This window comes from Phalacrocorax carbo, chromosome 8, assembly GCF_963921805.1.
Source record: "Phalacrocorax carbo chromosome 8, bPhaCar2.1, whole genome shotgun sequence".
NCBI classification, from domain to species: Eukaryota; Metazoa; Chordata; class Aves; order Suliformes; family Phalacrocoracidae; genus Phalacrocorax; species Phalacrocorax carbo.
In genome coordinates this window covers 12,438,335-12,452,963 of record NC_087520.1, presented here as the reverse complement: position 1 = coordinate 12,452,963, position 14,629 = coordinate 12,438,335, and the positions used below count along the sequence as shown (strand labels likewise).

The 14,629-nt window shown below is 40.1% G+C and overlaps 1 protein-coding gene across 16 annotated transcripts in view; it reads left to right on the top strand.

Moving 5' to 3' along the window:
• ANKHD1 (ankyrin repeat and KH domain containing 1) overlaps positions 1-14,629 on the top strand; it is a 123,161-nt gene that overhangs the window by 77,484 nt on the left and 31,048 nt on the right. For 15 of the 16 annotated variants that reach the window (XM_064458734.1, XM_064458742.1, XM_064458739.1 and 12 more), the window contains 3 exons: positions 4,348-5,091; positions 13,961-14,106; positions 14,254-14,365. In XM_064458734.1, coding sequence (XP_064314804.1) covers positions 4,348-5,091; positions 13,961-14,106; positions 14,254-14,365 — 1,002 coding nt within the window. The remainder of the gene's footprint in view (positions 1-4,347; positions 5,092-13,960; positions 14,107-14,253; positions 14,366-14,629) is intronic. The other variant, XM_064458741.1, reaches the window with a different exon arrangement.

Sequence of the window (14,629 nt, the reverse complement as noted above, 5' to 3'; positions counted from 1 at the left end):
TCTAATTCTCGACTTCTGAGTGAAATCAGGTTTTAAAAAATCCCGAAAGTACAAGAACAGTGAACAAACAATGCTGTTAACAAAGCACAAAGATCTTAGTATGGGTTTATGCTTCATGACATCTGCCTTTTGCAAAAAGTGAGGAACAGACTGAATGTGGGGTTTTTTGGTTGGTTGTTTTGTGTTGAGTTTTTTTGCGGGGAGTTGGGGTTTTTTAAGTTCTAGGCAATATTAGCTATTAAAATGACATGGTGATTCATACAGATTTATGTACTAGGTATTAGTTCCAGCAGAGAAAATGTATTTAAATGTACAAATGTGCATCACACAGTTGACTTTTTACTTGCTATCAATTTTCTATGCTGGAAAAATCTTTTGGAACTTAACTGGTTGAATCTGAATACACTTTTTTCTTTTCCCCTCCCCACCCCCACCCCCCCCCCACCCCCCCAGGCTAGAAGAGCAAGTTCCTTGAGGATTGTAAGGACTCAGGAAGAAATACAGTATCTGACTTGTTTGAGGGCAGCTACCTTACAAAGAGTGAATGTGTTTTAAGCAAATTTAAATTAGAAGAGTTTAATTGCTTAGGAGAGGCACCTGAGGACTACAAATATGAAGGTTATTTTTTCAAACTCTTACTCACAGTGTCTAGGACCTTTAAATATTACTTGCAGCCAGAAGGCATTACAAACCGGTAATGGTGTCCTCCCTGCATATTACTGGGTGCTCAAGAGACCAGGGATGGTGCTCGGGGGAGACTCGTCTGGGTGGATGGACTGTTGCAAGTCAGGTACTTAGAGATTATCTACAGTGTACGTGTGAAGTGCAGGAGATCTCCATAGAAAACATTTACCTCTCATTTCCTGGAGAGAATAACAAGTCAGAGAAATGGATGGGAATCTGCGTTTGTGCGTAGTAGCCCGAGTCCTGTGTCCTCATCAAAAAACTGGCTGAAGACATGTGTGTGCTCTGCAGGAATGGTGGTGAAGGCTGAGTTGGTTAGGTTAGGGACCAGAACCTGTGGGAATAGGGAAATATAAATGAAAGAACAATTGGTGCTACTGTTCACAAATAAATTGAGAAACAGTGTTTCCTTACTCTGCGGCTTTCCTGATGTGCCCATAATCTTTCTGGGTTTTCTGTTAACTGGACAATTCTTTGTGCTGTAATCATGATTACCTGATGGCAGGCGGTATTTGTCTAGCAACATCTGAATTTCATTATCCTTAGTTCTCATTTCATACTAAATAAGTCTTTTAAAAGTGGCTAAAATGGTTGCTTTAGAGGGTAGATTGACTAGTTAATATCGCTAGGTTTAATTTTATAGTAGGTTGGCTGTGTGAAAGATTGATGCTCCAGCAAAAAGATAAATGAACAAAATAAGGAGGGGAAAAAAACCCCAACAACAAAAAACTCAGTTGAAGTAGTCATGATCTGGCCTATGGTTGCATTTTTTTAGTCTTACTGCATTTAGGTATTTCAAAAGTGAAAGTATAGAGTCTTGTTCATAATTATTTACTAAAATGGGCACAGTATTTTTCAGGATATTGTAATGTAGAAGAGATTTGGATAAAATGGGAAACTGCTAATTTTAAATACTTCAAATATTCTTATATTACAGTGCTTAGAGATTTTAATCTACTGACAGCATCTTCTCCACCTCTGGTTTGAACAGACATGCGTGTTCTGGTTCAGGTGTGCATGTCAGGTTTAGCATACCTTTCTTCTACCCCTTGTCCTCTTCCAGTATCTCCAAGATTACATGTTGCACCTACTTTCTGGCATGGAAGGGGTGTTCTAGAACCTGAAAAGTGGCCCTGCTAACTAATCAGAAGCTGATTAAAGTAAATCTCCACACCTCTTCTGGAACCTGAGAGCCCTGCTCTTCACTTGCTTGTTTCCTAATACCTGTCATCAGAAACTGTCCCAGTGGGAGCTGTGGTTGGAGACTCTGGCTCTGCAGTCATTCCTGGTCTGAGCTACTGTCTGGGGAGCACTGCCTGCTGTGAGACCAGCCTTGGCTCCTCTTGCTCAGTCCAGGTCTCAATACAGGGCTATACTTCTTCTCTTTACTTTCTTTTGTGCTTGTAGAAAAGTTTTCCTGTGACAGGCTTGTCACTGGAAAGGCCAGGTGGCCTTAATTGAGAGGGACAATATTGGCACTTTATTATGTGGGTGCTCTTTGAGCTGCAGCTTTTCTTTCCTACAGAGTGGTGGAAGCTGTCCAGAGTGCCAGGTTGTGGGAATGCTTTGAGTTAGGATGGAAATGATAGATACGGTAACCTTAGGAATGACATTAAACAGAGCAGTGCAAAGAGTTCTCATCTTAGTCGCATCTTAAAGGCAGGGTTATTTTGCCTTTAGGTTGCTATAGTGTTTCTGCTGCTTAAGCAATGGTGTATTTTAGTTTCAAAAGACACCAACTGACTTTTATTAGTTTCTAACAAAGATATAGACAAGCATTTCAGAGACTTTTAGTGAGTGCAAATGTATTTTTGAAGAGTGGTCTGCAATACTTTATAAGTCACACTTTTTAAAACGAAAGGATAACTGTATGAACCTTAAGTACACTACAAAGCCAACTAGCTAGACAGCAGCTCATAGAAAGCTTGAGCTAAATATCCACCAGCACAAAGCAAATTATTACTAGACTTTAGTCAAATTCTTTATTGTCTTCTGAGAAATTGTCTTGGGACTCACTTATGGTTCAGAGACAAAATAATAGCAGTGGTTGGAATAGGTTTCAGGTATTCATGTATTTCCAGCTGGAACTACTGACCTGTAGAAGGCAGCCGTGAGGACTGAGCTGGAGAAAGAGCTTACTGAAGGGTGTCTGCAGTGTTTGTGGGATGCTTGGGTATTTCCTTGGGGTTATTAAGATTCTTGTTGTTTCCCTTAAATTTAGATATGGCTTGCTTTCACTCCAGAGAGTCTAGTGACAGCATTCAGCAGAGAGTTGGTTCAATTCTGTTTTAATATTTGTTCCTTCTCTTTTAAGAGAAAATTCTCCCATTCGTTTAGTTTCTTTTTTTTTTTTCCAATTAGTTCCTCAAAAAAAATTCATTTCAGAGTGAGGTGTATGTGACTCCTGTTCTGACAGCAATGCAAAGTGAAGTCACTTGTGAATTAGTATTTTGGTGAAGGAAGGCCCAGATGGAAATAAATCAGTGTTACAGGAAACTTAATCCTTCCAGAGCTAGTGACTGATCTGGGATTTAGTTCTTGCATCCAGATTTTTGCTTAACTGTGTGATGTTTAGGTAACTTTAAGCCATGGTTCAAACTGTACATAATTTTCATTCCCCTTTCAATGATTAATTGTATGAGTCTACTTTGTAAATATTCAAGTGTTGGTTTGTTGTTTTGGGGTGGTTGTTTTCGCTTTTGTTTTGGTTTGGGGTTTTTTGTTTATTTTTTAAAGCTACATATATCACTGTTTGGGTATAACAAATGAGTGTTAGTGCAGCAGATTATTTCATCAGGCTAAAACCTTCCACATTTTTAATTGAAGTTTCTTACACTGAAGTAATAATTAAAATTTCAGCACTTTATAGATTCCTATTAGCAAGATCTGACTGGAGGTTTCACAAATGTGGCTTTTGGGAAAGCAGCTTTGGGTTGCTTGAAGGCAGAGAGCACTCAGAGAAGCACTGGCCTGGCTTAGTGTTCCTCGCTAGATTTGTGTTGAAGATATTTTTTAAATCTTAATAGCGAGCAGAATTGCTAGTTTGTTCCTGGAGAGAGCAAGCTGTTAATTGTGTCTCAGAACTTTTAAAAAGGTGCTAAAACTTAAAAATATGTTTGTATACATTAAGTCTGCACTGGCAGGATTCTTTTTGTAATGTTAAGGTGGAATGCTGTAGAGCTTGGAGAAATACTAGTTCAAAATACTGATTTTACTGTAGAGTTAGTCTTTACAAATACAGACTACTTTTGCTTGTAACCTTGCTGTTGGAAGTTAGCCTCTGGAAAATAGTCTTAGTTTAATTGCTGCACACCAGAACAACTTTGGGAACTCAGTAAATTGTTTAAATTGCCTTGCTGCTCTTGCTGATTTCACTTCCCAGATACATTGTCATGTATGTAGAAACCATAAAGATTCCTTATTCCTTGAGTTTAAAATAGCAGTATTCAAAGGGATAATAGGATCTGTATTAAAAATTCCAGCTATATGCTTTGTCCTTTCTTGTCTTAATATGGAGTGCAGGGTTTACATTTCTGTGGTTTGACAGATGTGCAGTGTTAGTTGTAAAGATTTTTTTCTTTTTTTTTTTTTTTTGGTGGGTGAGAGGGGAGGTTTGGGGTATCTTCAGCATGGCATTTTTTCAAACATTTTTCATGTGCTTAGGTGCATCCAAGCAGAAGTCAAGTTCCCTGCAGGTAGCAGATAAGGACCTACTGCCACCTTTTCACCCATACCAGCCTTTGGAATGCATAGTAGAAGAGACTGAAGGCAAGCTGAATGAACTTGGACAGAGAATTAGTGCTATTGAAAAAGCACAACTTAAATCATTGGAATTAATTCAAGGTGAACCTTTAAATAAGGATAAGATTGAAGAACTTAAAAAGAACAGAGAAGAACAAGTACAGAAGAAGAAGAAAATATTGAAGGAGCTGCAGAAGGTGGAAAGGCAGTTGCAGATGAAAACCCAACAGCAGTTTACCAAAGAATATTTGGAGACCAAAGGTCAGACAGACACACCACCTCCCCTGCAGCAGCAGTGCCCACTTACAGGGGTCTTCCCAGAAGTGGAAGCTGATAAGGGTCTGCCAGAGGATAACTTTTCAGGGTTACCTCAGGTTGACACGATCTTGTCTAAAGATGATGAGCAACAACAGTCTCCACCACCTGCTGAACAAATAGAGTTTGTCCCTATCCAGCCTTTGCCAGCACCACAATGTAATTTTTCTGGTAATTTAGGTTATAATGGGACAGAGTCTCTTGAACTTCAGAAAGCATTAGGGAATCAGCAAAATGTAGGACAGCAGCAGCAAATTGCTGGGCAGGGGCTCTTAGTTCAAGAACCAGACGGATTAATGGTTGCCACTCCAGCACAGACGCTTACCGACACTCTTGATGACCTAATAGCAGGTGGGTTAAGAAATATACCTATTTTTGCATTAATTTGTGTGCTCAGTTTCCCTCTCTCTCCTTCCCTCCAAAAACATCTTGGGGTTTTCCAGTTTGGGAATACTTGCTTAAGAATAAAGTTTCTGATTAGTCCTATTAATCCTAACAGTGACTTCCAATTCTAACATGAGACTTTTAAATATCTTTTTCCAAAGTGCAAAACTTCCTGTACTGGAGACCTTTTAGCCCCTTTGGCCTCATCTTTTTCTGTGCTTCTTTAAAAAGCCTTATCATGAGTGATTAGTAGTGCCCATTAGGAAACCTGAGAGCGTGACAGTTTATCTTCCATAGAATTTTCTACACAGGCTTATACCTCAGTGACTTTCTTCCATGTAGTAGCCATCTTTAGAAAAAGGTAAATTTTGTCACTTGTATGGACAAATGTGTCCCTCTCCTTGCTCCTTGAGGTGTTGCTACTATTTAAACACAACCAGGAATCCACACCCAACCACTCAGTTCTGTGATGGCATGTGTTTTCAGAATGCCCTCTAAACCCTGGTTATTGTACAGGAATATCTGCTTGTTAGATATAACATATGGCAAAAATGTGTCCTGTTATCTGGATGAAAAACAAAAATCCAAACATCCTTCCATTTGTTGATAATGGAGTGAAGAGGAAAGGAAGTTCCCACACATTGGGTTGTGTGAGTCCCCTTGTGGAAAAAGAGGTATTATTTTGGTTAATTTCTTTTCATGGATTTGACTAGGATTGATGCTTGCTGCTGGAGGTGTGTAGGATATAGCCAGTGTTGTTTAGTCTGTAGTGTTTTGTTTTGTTTCCTTTTTTTTTAATTTGGTGTTTTTTCAACATTTCTTTGTACCTTGTGTCTGTCTCTCAGCCCTTATTTTCATGTCTTCCTCACCCTCCCCCTTTGTAGTCACTGTCCTGTCCTCTTAAGTTCATTTTGAGGTTGTAGAAATGTGCAGTAAGACCTTTTGCCAGCCATTCCTGCGAACTTTTAGAATGGTAATTGCATCAAGCTCACGCAAGTCAAGACTACCTGCAACTTTGCAACCTTCCAGGAAAACCATAGCTGGTGGAATAGTGTGGTATGTTGTACTAGCTCCCTTCAGCTGTACAGTGTAATTCAAAGAAATCCTCTTGTATTTAGAGAATCAGTTGTAGTTCCCCCTTTTATGGCAGGGCATACCTTCATTCACCACTCTACAATGCTTTTCAGAGTATTCAGCCAACATTAAAACAAAAATGCAATTGAATTATTCTTGATTTTTATTACTCAATGTTTAGTACTGGAATGTGTGAGGAGGAAAATTCGAATGGTTAATGCAAAACATAATCAACAAGGGCTTAATCTTTGGAGTAGTTCCTGTTGCTGACAGTTTAAAATATCTAGCACAGGACCATGTATTATATACCCTTCCATGGTTAGCAGCTGTGTATTACATGCAAAATATTCTGTACACCAACAATGAAAAACTGCTGCAGTCAGCTGAGAGCAACAATTGTGCCATTTGAAAAAAGACTGCAAACAACCAGAAAAACTATATCTTAAAAATAATGAAAAATACCTTGAATAGACATTGCTTCATTTTCTGAAACTGTTTTCTGTTTTTGCTAAGTAATTAAGGACATTTTCTTGCTAAGGAATGAGAATTATTAATTTCAAAAATCATTACAAATGGCACACTCTTCTACAACTATTAGAAACTATATTTAAAGAAATGCAACTCAAACTTTAGCTGTCCGATTTCAGAGGCTCCTGCAAAAGTGTATTGATGTCGCTTTATTGAAATACATTTTCTTCTGAAATTTGTAAATTTCTTTTACTTCCCTCTCCCCTCCAAATTGTTGGAAGAGGATTGGATATTTCGCTCACTTCTTAAATCAGACTGTGTAAAAAGTGACTACTGTGTAAATTATGTAGAATCATATAGTTGGAAGGGACCCACAAGGATCATCAAGTCCAACTGCTGTCCTTGCACAGGACAACCCCAAATTTACATTACTGCATCTCAAATTATGTATATTTAAAAGCAAACTGAAAATCTACCTACTCATACTCCAAACTCTTTGATTTGTATTTAAAACACACTTGACCTTTTTCCAGAAACTGGCCCACTAGTCCTTAATTTTTTAAAGAAATTTTGAGCAATAGAACTGACTTTTATATGCATGCTACAGAAGCCAGATAAAATTAAGGGGCTTGTGCCTGGTGCGTGGGAAGTCTGTCTCTTAGAGAAGTTGAGTCTTGCACTTGGATGCGCTGATGAATTGTCTCCCTTGATCACGGTACCACTGGTGGAGCTGCAGTAATGGTGGTGAGTGACTCTTGGTTTAGAAGAGGTATGAACGCTTTTATTCCTGCTGAGTATTCCAGTTTATATCATGTCTACTTCAGAAAAACTGAAATGTTAAATTGGCTTTTTGTCCTCTGCACCGAAATACCTTTTATTGTTGCTCTTACCAGTGGCGATGTAAGAGGCAAATTTTCAAAGCCTCAGTTGGGACTAGTTTTAAGGGAGAACTTGAATTTCTACAAAGCCTCAGATCTTTATTTTGCTGACTAAATTAATTTTGACAACGTACATAAATAGAGTATTTATCTTGCTGGTCTGCTGGCATAATTTGTCAGCTGCTAGGTGTTGAGATGGTTGATGTCAAGGTGCAAAGTGCTGGAAGTCTTGCTGGCAGTTAGTCACTGGTAGACAGGTACTTGACTCCCCTCTTTCATAAAGCTATGCAGAAGTAACCGAGTAACCTTTGGAAAGTCAGGGGTAAACCTAAAAGTTGAACAGCTCTTTCCACTCCGCATCTTGGAACTAATCCTATAAGAGTATGTGAAGTATTACAGGAGCTTGATCCCTACATGCCATCCACCTGAGGGTGTTGAGAGAGCTGGCTGATGTCATTGCGAGGCCACTCTCCATAATCTTCGAGAAGTCATGGAGAATGGGGGATGTCCCAGAGGACTGGAGGAAGGCAGATGTTACCCCTATCTAAAAGAAGGGCTCAAGGGAGGATCCGGGTTACTATAGGCCCATCAGCCTTACTTCAATCCCAGGGAAAGTTGTGGAACGAATCCTCCTGAGGGCCATCACAAGTCAAATGAAGCACGTGATTGGGAAAAGCCAACATGGCTTCACTAAGGGCAGATCGTGCTTGACAAAGCCGGTGGCCTTCTATGACAAAGTGACTTGCCTGGTTGACATGGGGCAGGCGGTGGACATTGTCTACCTGGACTTCTCCAAGGCTTTTGATACAGTTCCCCACAGCCTCCTCCTGGAGAAATTAATGCATTATGGCCTAGACAAGTGGTCTGTGCAGTGGGTGGGGAACTGGCTGACAGGCTGCACCCAAAGGGTGGTGATAAATAGCTCCTTTTCCAAGTGGCAACCTGTCACAAGTGGGGTTCCCCAGGGATCAATATTGGGCCCAATGTTATGCAATATCTTTATAAGTAATCTAGATAATGGGATCAAGTGTAGCCTGATGAAGTTTGCAGATGACACCAAATTGAGTGGGGAAGTAGACACTCCAGAAGGGAGAGCTGCTCTGCAGGAAGATCTCAATAGGCTAGAAGAGTGGGCCAGCAAGAACCTTATGAAGTTCAGCAAGGACAAGTGTAAGGTCTTGCACCTGGGAAAACATAATCCGGGAGTGCAGCACAGACTGGGATCCACCTGGCTGGAGAGGAGCTCTGTGGAAAGGGACCTGGGGGTCCTGGTGGACAGAAAGCTCAACATGAACAGGCAGTGGGCTGCTGCGGCCAAGAAGGCCAACAGGATGCTGGGTTGCATCAAAAAGGGCATCACCAGCAGAGATAAAGAAGTCATTATCCCACTCTACTCAGCACTTGTCAGGCCACACCTGGAGTACTTGCGTACAGTTCTGGTCCCCGCTATACAAAAAGGATGTGGACAGGCTGGAAGGGGTCCAGAGAAGGGCCGCCAAGATGATCAAAGGATTGGGAAGCCTGCCATATGAGGATAGGCTGGGAGAACTGGGTTTGTTCAGCCTTGAGAACAGGAGGCTTAGAGGGGATCTCATCCCCACGTACCAGTACTTAAGGGGTAGCTACAAAGAAGATGGAGACTCCCTTTTTACAAGGAGTCACATGGAGAGGACAAGGGGGAATGGACACAAGTTGCTCTTGGGGAGATTCCAATTGGACACCAGAGGAAAATTTTTCACATTGAGGACAGTCAACCATTGGAATTATCTCCCCAGGGAAGTGGTTGACTCAGCCACATTGGACACTTCTAAGATTCATCTGGACAGGGTGCTGGGCCATCTTGTCTAGACTGTGCTCTTCCTAGAAAGGTTAGACTAGATGATCCCTGAGGTTCCTTCCAACCTGTGATTCTGTGATTCTAGCTTTAAGGTGTGACTTATTACAGTCAAAATTTTAATTGTGTTCACAAAAGAGATATCGTCATTGTGCAGTTTAGAATGGGAAAGCAATAAATTATTTTGGATCACATATTCTATTGGAAGAGGATGTTTTGGATCCAATTTTCATTACTCAGTACACATTTGGTTTCTTGAAGCATCTTGTCTTGCATAGTTGGAGTTTCATTTCAGTTCACATTATGCATTTACTGGAGTAGATTTATTAGTTGGTAGTATCTGAATTGAGGCTTTTTTGCTGTGTTAGGGTATTCAAGATGAGGAACTTTATTTTCTTTGTTGCTGCGTTTTGTCTCTAGTTGTAATATTTTTATTCCTATTTGTTCTGCTCAGCTGGTATTTCTAGTCAGGAGGTGGCATCTCAGTGTACTTCTGCCTGACTGTCCTCCTGTGAGCTCCCATTTGTATACTGAAATTCCAGGTGTGCTTTGAGAAACTTCATTAACTTTTATTTGGTTCTGAAATTCTGGTTTTGATCAGTTATACAGAATTGTGATATATGAAGGTAATGATTTGGAAGGTGACATCTAAGTTACCTTATTTAGGATTGCTGTTTGGAGTAAAACTGGTTACTAAAATAATCTGAGTGAGAAATGGTGACTCATAAAACAAGACACAGTTACCAATGTGCAAAAGCCGCTGTGCAGTAACATGTTACTTAGAAGCTGTGTGGACAGGCTGAAAGACCATCCATGAAAAGGGTTTTCTTTGTCCTGAAAATCCCAGTTCCTTTGAGGAAAGGGGAACTGAAATCCAAGTCCAGTATTTGTGAACGTCCAGTCCTCACGGCATGACAATGGTTAGGTTGTTTCAGATTCAGACTACAGCTGCAATCTCATCCAGAGCTGCCTGCTCTAGGTTCTGCCAATGCCTCCAGACTTGTACTTAGATAAAATACCAATTTCTTACTTACTTTTGTTTTACTCATGTTTCCTGTGATATCTTTTCATAACTTTGGAAAATAGTAATCCATGTCTTTGGAGACCTGTCTTTGACTTCACACTGGTTCAAAGAAAGTCCCTTTGGAAAGTTGCAAGCCCTTAAATTGTGGGGGACCTGGGTTTTGTCATCTGTAGAATAATTCAGTTTTTTAATACAAGTCTCTTGAATATTGAAGTCTATGGAAACATCCAAAACCTATGTTATAAAATAGGTATTTTATAAAGATCTGAGGTACACATTGTGAAAATTGATTTTTATTTGTTTTTTGTTTTTTTTATTTATTTATTTATTTATTTTGTTTTGTTTGGGGTTTTTTTTTTTTAAATCAATCCCTGGCTATCAGTGTATTTATTGGTACCCTTCTTGGTGAAAAGACAAAACACCTGTTCAGTAGGAAGCAATCTGCATGTTGGAAAATTTTCCCTTGTCTTCTCAAAGGGTGAAAGCTGTGCATTTTTCCAGTCTTAAAATCCTGCAGCGCGGCGTAGAGGTGCTGAAGGTGATCATCCCCTGTGGTTGGTTTTATGCCCTCCAGCTAGCCTTTCCCCATGGATTCACAGGCAGTGCCACTTCTGCTCTCCACTGCCAAGCTGCGGCGCCATGGTTGTTCCTGCGTTAATGGCAATTATTGAGATGAAAGTCCAGACTGGTTATGGTGGTTTTGCTCCTCGGGGATACTGCACGTTAACTTCCGGTGCTGTGAGTATGACCTGCTGAATGATCAGCAAGACATCCTCAACTTCCCTGGGGCTGGTGTCCGACCAGTGAAGCCACCCCTGAGGTCACAGCTGGACCACCTCCTGGTAGCAGGAGGCAGAAGCAGAGAGGTGGCGCTCCCATTGTGTCCCACCAGTAGGATGACTTTGTCTCCCTGGATGGGGCTCACAAGAGCAGTAGCTGTCCCATCTACCATGATGGAGGTTGGTAGCCTAGAAACAGACTTGGAAAAATATGAGTTAACTCCAATTTCATATACATGTATGTGAAGGGATGTTGGGATCATTGTTGCAAGGTCATCTTTGACTTAATCCATATGTTGTTTTGTAGCTTCGGCTGTTCTAAATCAGCCCCAGTGAAGCTGGAGGTAGAAGTTTTCCAATGTGTTTTGCTCCACAGAGCACAAATTACGTTGGTGCTCCATTGGGACACCTTGGCAGCCACACTAAGGAGACAGAAAATTACACTTCAAAAAATTCTGCAGTTTTGTAAACTCAGTAGTTATAGGGGGGATAATTAATCAGTGGGTGTTGTAGGACCATTTGTTGTTAGATTTCATTTTAAACAAGAGTTTGGGGTATCAGTACAGGGTTTATCTGCATTTCTACTGCCTTTGGTGTTCTCTCTCACATTTGAAAGTGTTACTGTGCACGTGAAGTGCTTAGCACACACTCACATGTTTCAAGCACATGATGAAAATCTAAAGTATGCGATAAATACTTGGACATTTTCACAGAATCACAGAATGGTAGTGAAATGTAGAGAACTTGTGGACCTCTAACAGCAACACTGAATATGTTACATTAAGGATCCTTAAACTGGATTGAGTGGAGTCCCTCCGTGCACCCCTGCTTTGTATGCACAGAACATGCATGTGTGTTTAGATATATCTCTATCTGCAAGACCTGAAAACATTGAGCCAGTGTCTTTCATGAAGAAGGATCAGTTTGATTTAATACAAATCCTTAACAGGGTGATTTGCCGTCTTGTATTTTGGAAGGAATAATCTTTAGAAATCCAATTAGTATCTTGCGCTCAAGTGCATTGAGGAAGAAAACAACTATTGCGTTAATTAATGCTCGTCTGCTGCTGTAAGTGGTAATTCATAGTAAGCAGATGAAGAGCGGGAACATCTGTAGTTGAAGCTTTTACTGCAAACCTGGTTTGCTCAGGAAGGTTGTAACATGAAGAAGCAAAAGTCAATTCTGAATTCAGATACAATACTTTGTTGCTTAAATGTGGTAGCCGAATGTTAATGCTGGTTTTTGCCAATGCGCCAAGGAGACTGCTTTACTTAAAAAATACAACTGAAAACCGTCACCTCCCAAAACTTCAATGACAAATCCCCCACCGTGTTTCCAGAACCCGCCTGAAGTGCCCCATCTAAACTTGCTCTAGTCTGTTTCCTTTGTCATGCATACATAATCCTATATGCAGTTCTGTAGGCTGAATTAGTGGTATTAGTGGTCATGATGAGCATTTTTTCTAAGACTTTTCCATCTGCACCATTTTCCTGTGAGTCATTGCTGGTGTAATTTGTCGATGGAATTGGGAAGGTTGAGTTGGGAAAGGTTTGCAAAATTTTCTCTAAGTCATACACAGGTTTGAGTTCATCCGTCAACTTTTGTTATTGCTTGAAATACTTGGACAAAAGCAAAATGCTGCTGCTTATTTCTTACCTACAGTTTTTCCATCAGTTGCTTGTTCCAGGAATACTATGAAATACTGTGTGTTTTGGAATAATTAAAGCTAACCAGGTATTCCATCTAATGAGGCTGCACAGTACAGAAATTTGGCAATCCAGCAGTGACAATACTTGTCAAATCCAGTTGCTATGTTAGCATGGCTTACTATAGTTGAAGTGCACTTGTGGCTAGTGCATAGATTTGTAGACCCTCCTGCCAAGTAATGCCAGCTGAGCTTTAGATTCATTTGGGCTCTCCTCAGACTCTCATTTGGTTACAAAGGCAGGCAGAGGTCTTGGCCCCACTATATATATGTGCAGGGATATTTCTCTGGTTGTTCTGGTAAAGCTTCATTTAAAACTAGTTCAATAAAATCTTATTCTCAATTACTAATTTTTTTTTTTAATTGCCTTTTTTTTTTTTAAGACATTAAAGTTGCATTCCTTGTGTCCTTGAGATGGGCTAGATCTTCAGGATGAAATATTTTACAGGCTGTGGATCAATCAGAATGAATTTTAGGGAGCACAGCCAGTTTTCGGCTTGCATTTTTTTTTGTTGTTTTGTTTTGTTGTTGACTGCCCCCTCCTGTCTGCTTCTCTTCCACCCATCCTGGGTTGTTTTAACTCTGAGATACGATTAATGGTGTAAGTTGCTGCCAGTCATCTTGCTTTGAAAACCTTCTCTGGAGACTAGGTGTGCACTAACCTTTACGTGAAAACTTTTTAATTACAGAATGAGACTGTATTTCTGAATGTTAGGTTTGTTTTAGTGATAAATCATTTGCCTGCTTACACTGAGCATATGATTGAACTCTAACAGTGAAGGTTACAGTTTGAAAAGGATAACTAATAATCTTCATAATTCGTACTCATCATGCATACAGACTAATAAAATTATTTTCTAACTTAACACAGTTTGGAGACGGTACTTACACTGTTTAGCTGCCGGAAAGCTTCTTTGCGCAAGACACCAACTCATTTGTTTTTAGGAACGCTTAATTTGTTTTCCCCCATTACTGTTTTTATATTAGACCATTGCAGTTTTTCGGGACTAAATATTTTTCATATAAAATGTGGCATTCCTAAGAGTGGGTTAATAACACAATGTTACTTTTCAGCTGTGAATAGCAGAGTGCCCAGTGGTTCCACCAGCTCCTCGCACACTACCGAATCCCCTACGCCTGAGCCTTGTTCACAGGCATCAAGCAATGTGCCCTCGCAGTCAGTGCTCCCTATGTATCCTTCAGTTGACATCGATGCGCATGTGAGTAATTGCAATTGGTTTTGTGTCAATTTGCTTTCTGATAAGTTCTGAAAGGAAAAAAAATCAGTACTGTCTAAAAATGTTAAAGTTCTCTTAAAGTATTTTTAATTTCTGAATATCTGCTTCTTTTTCTTCCCAACCATGAAGACTGAAAGTAATCATGACACTGCTCTGACCCTTGCATGTGCAGGAGGTCATGAAGAACTTGTATCTGTACTGATAGCGCGTGGTGCCAATATTGAACACAGAGACAAGAAGGGTAAGCTAAAAGAGTAAAACAGTTTGGCCATGAACTAAAACTTGAAACAGCGAATTTCACATTGGGATTTGGGATTTTTTGCTTCAGAAAATTACCAAAGCTTGCAAAAATGTAACTGCATTCTTGCACTTAATGTAGAAATATTTGCCATATAAAGCCAGTGATATTGCATGCCTTTCAATCTGTATATTTGAAAGTGCATCTGAGTGCTATCTTAGGCAGACTTGCAAAATGTGAAGCACTTTTGTCCTTATGATTCATCCT